This window comes from Rhodnius prolixus, unplaced genomic scaffold, assembly GCF_049639745.1.
Source record: "Rhodnius prolixus isolate KJV_2025 unplaced genomic scaffold, Rpr scaffold_3, whole genome shotgun sequence".
NCBI lineage: Eukaryota > Metazoa > Arthropoda > Insecta > Hemiptera > Reduviidae > Rhodnius > Rhodnius prolixus.
In genome coordinates this window covers 10,484,971-10,499,230 of record NW_027411603.1, presented here as the reverse complement: position 1 = coordinate 10,499,230, position 14,260 = coordinate 10,484,971, and the positions used below count along the sequence as shown (strand labels likewise).

The 14,260-nt window shown below is 30.6% G+C and overlaps 1 protein-coding gene across 1 annotated transcript in view; it reads right to left on the bottom strand.

Annotated features, from left to right (window-relative positions):
- Positions 1-14,260, bottom strand: part of retm (real-time) — a 29,239-nt gene that overhangs the window by 3,751 nt on the left and 11,228 nt on the right. The window contains exons 3-15 of the mRNA XM_074126866.1: positions 13,634-13,783; positions 9,904-10,035; positions 6,661-6,893; positions 6,491-6,585; positions 5,987-6,105; positions 5,192-5,381; positions 5,021-5,109; positions 3,273-3,410; positions 2,731-2,851; positions 2,145-2,263; positions 1,511-1,636; positions 1,133-1,259; positions 54-249 (exon numbers count right to left, since the gene is read on the bottom strand). Of these exons, the coding sequence (XP_073982967.1) occupies positions 54-249; positions 1,133-1,259; positions 1,511-1,636; positions 2,145-2,263; positions 2,731-2,851; positions 3,273-3,410; positions 5,021-5,109; positions 5,192-5,381; positions 5,987-6,105; positions 6,491-6,585; positions 6,661-6,893; positions 9,904-10,035; positions 13,634-13,783 (1,835 nt within the window). The remainder of the gene's footprint in view (positions 1-53; positions 250-1,132; positions 1,260-1,510; positions 1,637-2,144; positions 2,264-2,730; positions 2,852-3,272; positions 3,411-5,020; positions 5,110-5,191; positions 5,382-5,986; positions 6,106-6,490; positions 6,586-6,660; positions 6,894-9,903; positions 10,036-13,633; positions 13,784-14,260) is intronic.

The following is a 14,260-nucleotide window of genomic DNA, read 5'->3' as shown; positions in this document are numbered from 1 at the left end:
ATTTCTGCACAAAAATTTGTGAAAAAAGATTGAAATGAAATTGTGTTTAAGACCTGTAATCGGCTGAATTCAATATTTCATAGTAGTACATGAGCATAGCCTTGTGGTCGCCGGTTGTATGTGACCAGTTAAGTAGGTAGATGCCTGGCGAAGAGCACACGTGAGATCCCTGGACACTTTCTCCATCTCGACAAGTTATGGGACCTTCAACCTTCTCACGCTCTTCCAATGCGCCTACACCGTTGTCACCTAGAGCAAATTAACTGCAGTTATTTCATAAACTGAAATTTATGTCGGCAATACTATCCGAAATATTTATGCAATATTTTGAGAAAACGTTACAAAATTGAAGGTGAAATTCGTGTAGCATTTAAATATGTTGTTACATAAGCAATTTACGAGTATTGACTAACCTAAATAGACTTCATCCCAACATATTAAATTTCATACACGAATATGAAAATAAAAAACTCTTAACTTCCTTATAACAATTACTATAACAGATATCAACCTAGAAAACGAAATATGAGAAAGCCCACGTTCACTGACAATAATATACTCAGCAGTTATCCAACACAACTTAAACTAGCAGCTTTCAGGCACCTGACAGATTGTAACACTTTTCTCTTGTTACGACCAAATATAAGCGGGAACATTCGCTAAAAAGCCACAATAACGGTTATACTACGAAATTATTAATAAATTAGTAAATATAAAGTAACGTTGCCCAAACCATGACGAAAACAATAACCCATCCAACTTATTCGTCACTTTTACTTACTTTTCAACTAAGTCTCAAAACCACGTTTAAGACCAACAGTAAACTGGAAAGCAGGATACAAGCTCATATTGCATTAAACAATCCTTATGACAACAGTGCATTTACAAACTAGTTATCCAGACTGACTGTGCCAATATTGGCCAGAGCGAGAGATAAATCCAAGAACACAAACGCTCTTACACATTCAACAAAACAGACTCAACTAACTCAAACCATCTTTGCAAACAAATAAAACAAACAAATAAAAATTTGTAAAATTTACATTACGAACTGTTTACTAGGTTAATTATTTTATTACACACATGTCTAATAAAATTTCAAAATTAGAATGAAAACAAGGCACACAATTACCCTGTGACATATGATTCCCTTGTTTTGCAACTCGAAGAACAGAAAACGTAACAGCCTCTCTAATTATATCGAAGTCCCATGTGATTACACATCCTGCATCGGTTATATTCAAATTAACTTCATGACTCTGTGAAAAAATAAAACAGGTTAATTTATTATTGTACACAATTTATTAGTATTAAGAAGAAATTACTTATTTATGTATTTTCATTTATCTACTTTGTTTTCGGTTAAAATAAATTATAATACAGAACTTAAATGCTGAACCAAATATCAGAAAATAACAATCTGTTGGAATGTTTATATACAAAAAAATTTCCGTGTCATTACGAACTAATAATACAACTTAATTTGACGCGTAAAGGAAAACTAAATTACCTGTCCTTTGGCTATACTGACAGAACTGTAAATGGAGTCATCTGTGATATGATGGCCTTCTCGACCCAGCTCTCCTTCAGTCAGATATAAACTCTTAGGAACAAGGCTACCCTCTTTCACTGCAGTCTTTAAAGCAAGAATACGTTAAAATAAAAACTAAAGAGAAATAAAGTAAAATACACGAGTGTGTTGCTTATAAGAAAAATTAATTTAATACTGCAAGGTTTGTACCGTAATAAATATATTATATTTAAATACAATATATAAATAATATATATTTTATAATAATATATTATATTTAAGTACAATATAAATAATATATTTATATACAATAACATAAAAAAAAAATCGTTATTGCAATATCAAGGGAATTTTGAAGTATTTTGGTTTGTCAAAAGCGTCTTTAATAAAGAATGGAAGCTAGAATCCTTATTTTGAATACTCAAAAGAGATGGAGGTGCATAATAATACAAATTTCTTAAGATCGTATGTTTAGTGTTTGCGTGAGCTTTGTTCTTGTATAGACGCCAAGCACCTGACGAAATGATACTTCCCTCTAAGAGCTCAAACACTAACAACTAACTGCAAATTTTGCTTTCCTACGTTTTGATAATCAAATAAAAATTTTAAACACCTTGCACGGTCCTCCAAGAAAATCAGGTACTACTTCCTTTGGAATATAATCAACAAGGCCACCTGGTTCTTGATAATCATTGCCTCCGTAAAAAAGGAACTTCGTACGAGTGATATCATCTATAAAAAAATCAAAAGATAAATAAATATTTTTATTTAAATATTGTCTTTTAGTTCCTTCTCTGGATTATATAACTCGTAGGAGGTGATCATTATTGAAACTTTTCCGTCAATTGTATTTTCCAAGGCTTTTGTTAGGGAGAGCGCCAACTTCTTCAGTGGATTAATAAGTTTTTTTACTTTCTCTTACTAGCTTTGTTAAAGGTTAACTTCTAACTGGACATCAACATAGATTCAAAAATTAGGAATATAAACATGTAATTAGAATTTAAGAAAAAAAAAAATCATTTACCTAACGAAGAAGGTTTGGCTTTGGAACCACCGAAAAAAAGGAGAAATAAAACTTAATAACAATACGGACGGAATAGTTTCGTAATATAGCATTCCCATAATCGTTTATTTTTCTGTACAACTGGTTTAAATTTGTATGCTAACTATAATTAAATTTATAATTTTATAAAACATACCTATAAATGTAGAAACCAAAGTCCATAATATTGGAAAAACTCTAGGGGCTCGAATAATTAAAACCCTACCAAGTGTTTCTGGATAATTTGCTTCCACAATTTCAATTATATGCAACAAGGCCTGTAAGATATTTAAATTGTTAAAAAGAAGATAAAATTAGAATTAACACACAAAATTGAAAAGTATTAGATTTTTATTCATTTAAAATCAAACTGTGATAAATACTTAAAGCACTAAATATATGAAATATCTAAATTATAATTATAACTAAGGTTATAAAGAAAAAGTTACATTGTACGACCCAGTTGAACCTAGAACAGTTCTAAAGTTCTGAAAACGTCCGTTCATGACAAATAATCAATGATTTTAATGAAATTCCTCAAATAATTATCAATATGATGTAAATTATTAGCGCAACACAATAAGTGTTCCCTAACGCTTCTAGTTGTAAAGTATCTCCAAAAATAATAATCTTTTAACTCCAATTTGTTAATTCGAGAAAGGAAAGATAGAAAGAAACTAACATTAACAGAAACTTTACCTTTATTCCAGGACGCCAAAGATGTCGCATATTAAGACCCTCAAGATCTACGAGTAAACACCAAGTAGAAATAGGTTTTCCACAATTTAAGGTTGCCTCTTCGGTTAAACGTAAACCTTCTTCACAAACATGAAGTGTCTAAAGAAAATAAATTTATGCATTTTATTATGCAAAGTAAAAATTCATTTTGTCAAATAATTGTACAAAATATTCAGGTAACCTAACTGGTAAGATTTCAATATCTGGCAACGTGGCAGAGGAATCTTAAATAATTGGAACAAAAAACAATTACACAATTGCTTGAGTTTTTAACGAATATATCCAGATGGATTTTTTTAAATTTCACTTCGCAACAGACGCGAAGTTATTACATGGGATGTAAGGTAAACGGAAAGGTAAATTCAGATTCAATAATGTGTGGAAATATTTCCCTTATGGAAGACCTTACCTTTTTTTATTTTTTGCCAAACTAGTTCATATTTCACAGTGACAGAATTACAAAGTACATTAATTTGATATTAAAAATAGTTCTCAAAGAATGATTTAACTTATGATGTAAACTATTAAAATAATTTTTGCATTGTTAAGGTTGTATCTTCTGCCCTGTATGTTAATATACTCGTATTTGAATTGGCTACATTCTTTCTTCCTTTTGGATTGATGAATCAGTAACAAAAAACAATAACCAATACTCTACAATTGTCCCTTATGTATTATAAAATAGGAGGTTAATTTACAATATTCTGGTTTGTGAACAGGTCAGTGCTGCCAATTTTACATCCGACCTCACTCAAATATCAGATTAAACAAAGAAGACACCTAAATGAAACAATATAAAAATTATTAAAAATGTTAACGTACTTTACAATTCTGTTACTGTGAAATATGTTCCACAACCTTGAAGATGACCTAATCCCTAGGTCAAAAGCTTGAAGAAAATAAATAGAAAAATAATTTAAAAAATTTACAATGTTCTTTCTTCCTTTTGGAATAATGAATCAATCACAGAAAACGATTGCTCTACAATTGTCCCTTATAAAAACAATGAGGTTAATTTAATATAAATAATTGAAATGCTGAGATAATTTTCAGCTTTCTGAATGAATTGGCGTAACCTCAGTTGATTTAACCTAAGGAAATATTTTTCACCAAGGCGCCGAGGTAGCCGAGCGGTTGCAGGCGAGGCCCGCAAAGCTAAGAAGTGTGGTACTTGGTTCGATTCACGGTTTCAGCTTTGAATTTTATTTAATGCGTACTATGAGAAATTAATAGTAAAGTTAAGTTTGCTAGTCTCCTCCGTCGACGACACCTAATTCGATAGTTGGACGAATAGCACAGCTGATTTTTTTTTTTTTTTTTTTAAATTTCTGACCAGATGGGTGCATGAAAGAACTATTATAAAATTTAAAAAAAAATTAAATAAAATCAATTGTTACACATTCCTCATCGGTAGTTGGACGTGAAGCTTCCTGAAAAGTACGCGTCTCAGATTTCTCATAGATCTTAATCAAAACAGAAAAAAGATCTTCCGAATGGAAGTGGTTTGTTTAGTTGCACCTCCTTTGTAAAAGTCCGTCAGAAGGGTACGATCCAATGACCCTGTAATTACTTTTATTCATCATTGAGAAAGTCTCATGGAATTTATTCAAAAATAGAAATTATTTTTTTAAAGAAGTTCAGGAAATATTAGAGCACTTAAATTAAAAAGAAATTTTTTCCATCACATAATTATTCTAGGTCAGACTAACAAGTTTTAGCAGACCGTCTTCTCCAATTGTCTTAAGCAGACCTTTAACATCCATTTGTCCTAATCTGAGGAGGTAGATTGGTCTTCCATCTGTAGAAAAAAAAGGTATTTGATGTAAATCAAAAATTTACAATAATTAAGATTGCCTGAAATTGTTTAAAACAAACGTTACCCTTATCATGGTGATGCCAGCCACCAGGAAAATAGTCTTTCACTATTTGTGGCATTTGGTACTCCGACAGTACTTTATCTACACCATGTTTTTTCCGCCAACTGAGCGATTCAGATAGTAAGTGTCTAGCTTTCTCAACATTAAAATCTCTGGCTCGTAGAAATCGCAGAAGCATGGTATCATTGGGTATCTAGAAAATTCAAAGAACTTTTACATCGTTTTATAAATTACAATGAACTTGCAATAAAAAATTAATTCTTATATGTGTTTGCTTAACACTTATAGCACATCTGGATCTTAAGTTTTTACACCCTGAAAAGTGCTAAACATATAATGATCGTGGTACCGAATCATTAGAGCAGCTATGTTTTTAAGATAGATTCTAGAAGATTTGTAGCTTTAAATGAGATGCTTCCACTTTTCGCGTTTAGTCGCCGCCACCAGCTGACCTAAACTACCGTCTTACCACTTTTCCTAGAAGTGCCTTAAAGTATCGGAATATCTGGTGTTGGAGGAAATATGAAACCTTTCGTAAACCTTCTTAGAACCCGCATATACTCTGAGATTTCTTATACACCTTAATTAGAAAGGTGGTAGGGGCTCAATAGACATATGTTCGGACATATAGACACGGTCGGAGTGCAGTATTTCCTGTTCAGAAAAAAAAAACTTTCTGAACAGAAATCAGTCTTTGTTGAATTACTATCATTAAATTTGCCTATTACAATTAATTATTTTATATTACGGAATTCCTAATATGTAACTAAGGTAAACTTTAAATAAGCGTTCTCATACCTTTCCCTTATGTAACTGAGCAAATGATTTTCTCAACTGGACCAATCTAGATTCTTGCATAAGAGTCAGCTCCCCAAGATACCTTTGGATGTACTCCGTATCCAACTGAGATTGGCATTCTGCAATTAAATTACAAATTTAATTAAAGTAAGAATCAAAATGGAATAAAAAAAATTAGTCCAGCCAAACAAAGTATTTATAACCTTACAATAAACTAGAAGAGAACGACTAAAACTAGGTTCACAAAATAAACTAAACAAAATAAACGCATTTTGTACTTTTCAAAGCTTTAAGTTCAATTTTTGAGTATTATGCAAAAAACATTTCACATAATTCAAAATTATATTTTTATAAACTACATGTTTTCGGTTGAATTAAAGCTCCTTAAAATGAAAACACTAGAAGTTTCATTAATGTACTCATTAACAAAAATAAATAAATAAAATCAAGATTAAAACGATAAATGCAAAAAAACATTATATGTTCTGGGTAATTTGATTTTACCTTTCGATGTCTGTTGCCCAGAATTTCTTCTAGGTTTTGAACAAAGAGAAACAGGACTGACTGTTCCATCAAAAGAAGAATCATTGCTTTCTTCCCTGAAATATTACAAATTTTAAAACTGAAATTTGGAGGAATTAGTCACATTTAGCAAGTAAGTGAATAAGACATACAGTTGGATAGATTCAGGACCATCAGGGGACGGTAACCATCGAGGTACGTGTGTAATGCCTTCAGTTCTTAATTCGGCCATAAAATGCTCTAAAACTTCCTTCCCTTTAGCTATGTTCGCAGAATACTGTTTCATTGCCAACTTTTCTATCGTATTTTCAAAACCGAAAAATGATTTAATATCAACTTCGGCACATTGCTCAAAGCAGGTCCAATCGCTGTTTTCTGGATGTACCTTACATAAAAACGAAAAATAATTTAATAAGATAATAATAACGAAAATTTAATTAAAAAAATACTTGAAAAATTGTAACTCAAAAATTTATAAATGAATATTTTTATTTCTTTCAAATGCTGTAAAAAGAAAAAGGGGTTTATACAAATTATATTTAGGAGAAGAGTATTACATCTCAATAAGACAGGATGATACATTAACTAAGTAGTCAGATTTCTGGAGACAGAAAGCAAAGAATCTTGGAAGAAGCAAAAAAAATTTAAAATCACTATTATATCTCAAAATCGACAATTTTATATATATATATATATAGAATCATTATTAAATATTTATATGATTAATAAAAGGATTATCTTAACACCCAATTCTGCAACAAATAATACGAATTTTTAACTCTATTAATTATTTTACGCAGTTATAATTGCAGCACTTTTAAACTTTTTCTTGAAATAGCCTTTTTAGAACGAGAAAAGTTTTGTGGCTATTTCAAGGATATTTACATTCCTGCGGTCTTTCTATCGATCGTCATTTTCTACACACTTAATACTGACTGATATGCTATACTTCTTGCATTTAACATTCAATTAAATCCAACGCTTTCAAATAAAGGAGAACTGATGAATATGTTGGCGAAATAATAATTACTATTATTAACAATTTGTATAAGTAATAATTACTTTGTCAACCTTTATAAGTAAAATTAAAGTTCTGAATTACTAAATTTGTAAAAATTATTAAAGCTTGGTACGAACAAACAGAAGCAGTAGTACGATTGAAAGACGGCATTTCAGAGACATTCAGTACTTCAATGGGGGTCAGACAGGGTTGTTTACTAAGTCCTACGTTGTTTTCAGTTTACTTAAATGATTTAGCCGATTTCCTGGGTGAAGGTCTCAAAGTAGGAAATGTAACAATTAACACGCTTTTATTTGCAGATGACATAGTTTTAATAACAGATGAACCATTTAAAATGAAAAATATGATAAGGAAGCTAGAAGAGTTTACAGAAATGTGGAACTTGACCGTAAATCTGGAAAAGTCGAAAATAGTGGTTTTTCGAAAAAATAGGGGACGACTAAAAAGAAGTGAAAGATGGTATTATAAGGGACATCCCGTAGAAATTGTGAATAATTACAAATATTTGGGTGTGACCCTAACCGCTCACTTGCAGTTTAACACTCATTTAGATGAAAGATGCAGGGTTGCTAAGAAAAGTATAAACAGTATTTGGTCTAAAGTATTTATGAATGAGCATATCCCTATTTCGTCTAAGTGTCAAATTTTTAATACAATAGTATTGACCTCTTTGTGTTATGGTTGTGAGGTTTGGGGATACAAGTTGTACGAACAGCTAGAAAAGATACAGAGATTTTTTCTAAAGAAGATGCTCCGTATCCCAAAGGTGACGCCAAATTATATACTTTATTTGGAAACCGAGCAGAGTCTGATTTTTTACAGAACTTTAAAGTTACATAGCAATTATATCAGAAAAATTTGTAATTATGACGATAATAGATTTCCAAAAATACTGGCGAAAATAGTAATTGAAAATAAAATTGCTTGGTTTAGAGAGTGGCAGAGATTGGCAAGCACATATAACTGTGAAAGAAAAGCACAGCAATCACAATATCACAGGTTGTACAAAGAACTGTTACCGCTTAATTATAGTTATATTAATGATGACCATAAAATAGATTTCATCAGGACAGTGTTTAAGGTAAGGGGAGAATTATTAGATTTGAATTACAAGCCCTGGATACCCAATCGAATTTACTATTGTGCACTTTGTAATATGAGGGAGGAAGAAGATACTTTGCATTTCATAACCAGATGCCCTGTTTTAGGTTTTATTAGAAAATTATACTTGGGTGAAAAGGTAATCTCAAAAGAGCACTTTATAGAAATATTAAAATCTGGCAATTTACATAATTTATATAAATACGCTAAGCAAGCAGAAGAATACAGGAAATTTTTAGTAGAGCAATTTAATTATAATTAATCTTTTATTGTACATATAAACCCATCAATGATATTAACTGTTTACAATCTTATAATCTTATTACATTAATATTATGTGTCCCGGTATATCTAAATACTTTCTTTTGTACTTTGGTCATTAATAGTTCTGTTTTTCAATGTAGTTAACTCTAGTAACATAACTTTGTTTTATATATTGTATATGTATATATATTTATATTTTTGTGATACATTTATTTATTTTTAGTTAATGAATAAATAAATAAAAAAAAAAAAAAAATAGAGAAAAAGAATTTGTGTTTGCCCTAAAGTAAAGGAACTTTTTTCTGTTTAAGTTAGTTAATTATTATTATTGTTTATTTCCATTTTTACTTGATTAAGACAGACTCCTGGCAGACGGCTGGTAAGCCATTGCCAATTTATGCTTAAGGATAAATTTTCTTTTGTAAACATAATTTGTATAAATAAAGCAATTTTCTATTCTATTCTATTCTATTCTAAAGTTCTGAATTGTGAGAAACATTCACATGAAATACTATCATTGTAAATATTATACCAAATTCTAATAGAACACTTTTCTTCGCATAAGGAAAGTTTAGTAGACACATAAATACAATGCGGTGTTAATATAGGAATCTACGAGTACTGGCTTAGTTAGGATCATTTTCAACAGGAAAATATTTTGGTTAATTTCTATACTTTTAAATACAAAATAGGTTACTTAGAAATATGTTCCCTTCAGTCGTATTATTAACTACCGATTACAGTAATTTCGATGACCAATTTTCTCAAACATGTAATTCCACAAATATAAAATGAACCACAATAATATATGGTTATAGAACAATGATTACAAACCGACTAACACCAAATTGCAATACCATTTTAAAATACAATCACAGTTGCAAATTAAAAAAGGTCCTGTGTTAGACCGGAAATGGCAGTTGGAATATTACTTTGAGAATAATTTAAAGATATTGAAATGAGTGCAAAACAAGTTCTTAAGGTTTGCTAATTTGCGTAAAATACTTACAAAATATCTACATGTTTCCAAGACAACAACTCTGGACTGAAAGCTTTCATTGTAAGCTTCAATATCTAAAGTTCTACTTCTTAAGTTGAGTGAATTTTTTTGTATGAAATAAACATGATCGACTCCAATTATCTGGAAAAAATTAAATAAATAAAATAAATGCATACTCTAATCTTACTTATATCCAAATAAACAAAATTATTTATTGAGGGGTAAATGAGTATGTCTACTTATGTGCACTGACTTTAAGAAGTGGAGAAATCTAAAATTTTAACCATCTTTTAGTCCCGTTCCCCTAACCAAATCCACTAACTTTAAATAGTAGTTGTTTTATAGATTTTAATTTTAATATAGTTTCAGGCAGAATGTATCAAATCTTTCGTGGCTACTCTCTTCACTTCCGTGTTGTAGTGGTAGCAGAAAATGTAGTCAAAAAGAGGTAGCAGTGAATAGATTTTATGTCTATTCTGGTATGCCTACTATGAGTTAGAGCCGATGAAGATATGGTGATTAGACCGCTCCAACACTGACATGTTAACGAAGACTTGATGTGCAGGGAACTAGATCCCCGTTCAGTCGGAAATTTAAAAAAACAGCCCTATAGAGGTAATTAATCAGGCAATCATGCAAGAAAACATTGGTGTAAGAAGTAGAGGTTCCTCTTACTACAAGGAATCTACTCAATAAAACTCTTTTGTCTGCAGTACTTGAGTAACAGGAACGCAAGTGTTCTCTAATCTAATTATATTAGTATATACGATACTCCATTAATTTTTAGTAATAAAGTATTCATTTTCATACTAAATTTACTAACACTTCTAAAAGGACTGAATTACCAGTAGTTACATTCCTTAAAAAAAATAATAAAATAAATAACAAGGCCCGTTGTTTCTCATTAAATTTGACCTCTTTTTATATTGTCATGTAAATAAAAGGAATTTACTGTCCTTGCTATTTCCTTGCGGTGGGAGAATGATGCATATCGACTAACCCTTCTAGGCAGAACTTACGACTGAAATATGTAGCGGAAAAAAGCAATTCTTCTACATTTATGTAACAACTTTTATGTGATATTATATTAAAAAGTTTTTTTGCGATTCTCCTGAAAAAAGAGTGACTAGATGCTATCTCCTAATAAATCAGCATTCCAACATTCAAGTCATGTTTGTAAAAGTAATATATTTACATTTTGAGAAATAAATCCTTCTCATACATTTTTCAAGGACTAAATGACATATTTGATACTTCAGTTTTAGTGCGACATCAAATTTGATCTATTTTTAAGAGGATCCCTTATCAAGTTAACTTAATAATAAAAATTGAAATAAATATTTAACTTTTTTGTTTGTTTTTTGAAACTCCTTTTTTTTAAAATATTTTATTTGAAATTACTTGACACAGGGATTCATGAGAATGAATTATTACGACAATAGAATAGAAGAGAAGATGACTGGGGGATAGAGTGACTATTGCTGATAATAAAGCCGAAAATATCGGGACATTCTAAAGCCTTTAAAAGTTACTCATTCAATGGCCTGATTTCGTGATGTACATTTATTAAAAGAAAGAGTATTTTGCTATTTACTCTGGTGCTACTCTAAAGAAAATAAAAATTGGTAGAAATGGTCAATTAAAATTCTGTAGCTCTGCCTTTTGTGATATAATGCTATTCTTAGACAGCATCGTTGTCTCCTACATTGATTTTAATTAAGTAATTAATTATGTTTAACTCTACGTTACTATATTTCAATTATATTTCATTATAGCGGTCGTTTGCACTGACGAACACTTCCTCTATTAGAATACTTCCTACTAATACGAGGGCAAGGTGAAACGTACCTGGCAGTGAAATACTAGCTTATTTTAATTTAAAAAATGCCTTTACTTTTCCCGTAATCTTCTTTAAGTTGAATGCACTTTGTCATTTCCTTATAAATAATTTTTTTTTTTTCAACGAAAATATTCCATCCCTTAAGTGCATTTCTATAAAATGAACATCATACCCCTGGTAAAGCTGCTTTTGACAATTGACAAACTTTTGATAAATTGACTAATATTTTTTCTTGAAATTAAATTTCGGACAAGGACAAGTGAAGTCAACTTAAGCAAAATATGTGAATGGAGCGGATGTTCCAAAAATTTTGCTCAAATTACTCATTTTTCTAAATATCAGAACTCTGTGTGAGAAGTTATTGAGACCTTGAATTTTGTTTTATTTATCTTTCCTGCTTTAAAGTTTTTCATGCAGTCCAAAAGTCTTGAGTAGTACTCGATGGTTAATATTTTACCATTTGCAAGAGAATCAATAAAACAAAAACTAAAAGCCTTATGCATTCCCGAAAACTGGTTAAGACGATTGCTACAGATGTAAACAAACTTCGCCAATTTTAATGCAGGACCACCGGCTTTGCTCCCTATTTAGTTTTTGGCATTTGACATGTGACAGGGGATTGTCTCATCCAATGAAACAAATGGCTCTCAAATCAATTAATAATTTCTTTAAAACGCCCAAATATACTTTTCGCCTTTGGTTTTATTCGACAAGTAACAAATGCGCATTAATCGAGTACAAAACTGATTCTTCTGATATGCCTACGATATCAGATATCTCATCCTCACACCTTCAACGGCCGATCGTCCTGCACCTTGCACTTATCTGTGGATGTTTTGGACCCTTCTTGAAGAGTAGTACATTATGTAAATTCCGCAACCAATTTCTTCAATCTTTAAAATGAGCAACAAAAGCTCATTAAGAGCCTTCACTAGCAATAAATTTGTCTTTCAGTATTCTTTTCAACGAAATACACATAACTTGACTACTTAAAAAAGATATAAAAAAAAGTTGACCATCATTGACGAACGATACTGCAACTGATAGCAACGCCAACTCTGTGCACAAACAAGAACTTTTCAACTTGCCTCGCTAGCCCTATGATACAATTTTCGAATTTGCTTACTTGGGTATTCACTTCTTAAAAAAAAATTAGTGGTAGTTTTAGATGTATAGTTTCAAGGCCTTATATTTATTTCCTGTATTTAAATACCATAGTACCCATTAGTGCCTACTAATAAAGTAAGTACGCTAAATTGAATTAACACTCTTTGACGCGCCTTAAATCATAAAAAAAAAAAAACCATACTCTTTATATTTACAAATTAATCATGGACCAGCTTATTAGGAGCTTTACACATATTGTTAATATTTCAAATGATATATCTTGGTTTCAGTCTTCTTGAAAGTGTAAGCCTCGTCATGATGGTGATCAGAAATTCACTTACAAGTTTAATATTTTTAAAACCCTAAGTTCTCCAATTGGCCTAGTTCGATGTAAGATAAGTACTAGGGTCTTCTTAAATTCAGTAAATTATAAAATTAACATACTTTGTATTTCTTATAATTTCCTGAACTTTAGATAAATTTTCAAACATGGAAAGCAAATAAATGTATCTTTGTTCAAATTTAGAATATTCGTAACCATTAGTAATTTAATTTTTTTATTTTTGTGGAAATGTAATCAAGGTTCAGATAACAATATTTTCTTATCTATCACTCATTTCCTGATCGACTAACTAGAAATGCTGATAGATCGTTACATTATAATGTTCATTTATTACAAGAGCTGAGGAAAAAAAAAAAATCTAATAATTTATTACAAATCTAAAAAATAACAAGAACTATCCATAAATAATATTTAAACAAACAAAATATAATAATAAACCAATATTTTACCTTTTTCAAAATGTATGGTGCATCTACATGCAGTTTACATCTACGCTCAGTTTTCCTCAGAGTACTGTCTCCAGATGACCAGTCTGAAATTATTTCACAATTGATAACTACAGGTATCTGAGGACAGGATGGAAAACGTCTTTCATAGGCCTGTAACAAAAGACAGTTATTAAAGATATAGTTATATTTTCATCATTATGCCTTTCAATCAAAATTAACATTTTAAAATAACATTCAGACAGGGCTGGTTTACCGAAACTACAGCTCATACATTTAGATGGGACGGTTAATGCGGTGGCAGAACACTAAATGTACAAAATAAAAAATTGAACGTTCATTTTTTCCCCTGAAACAGACAGTTTGTTTTCCAATCGAGGATCGCAAAGGTATCAGAGGAGAAAACATTAGCATAAATTTTCTAACATCATATTTTATTTATTTGGTATCTATTGTGACAAGAGACGATCTGTGGTTTAAAAAAAATAATAATAATAATTTCCACAATTATGATGGGTCGTACATTTAGTTAGTGACGCAAATTCTTGGGACTTTTTAAGTTCTTTCGTTTTAGAGTTTCGCTAAATCACAAAAACATGAATAGGAGAAGAGGAAGGGAGGCCAACTTAA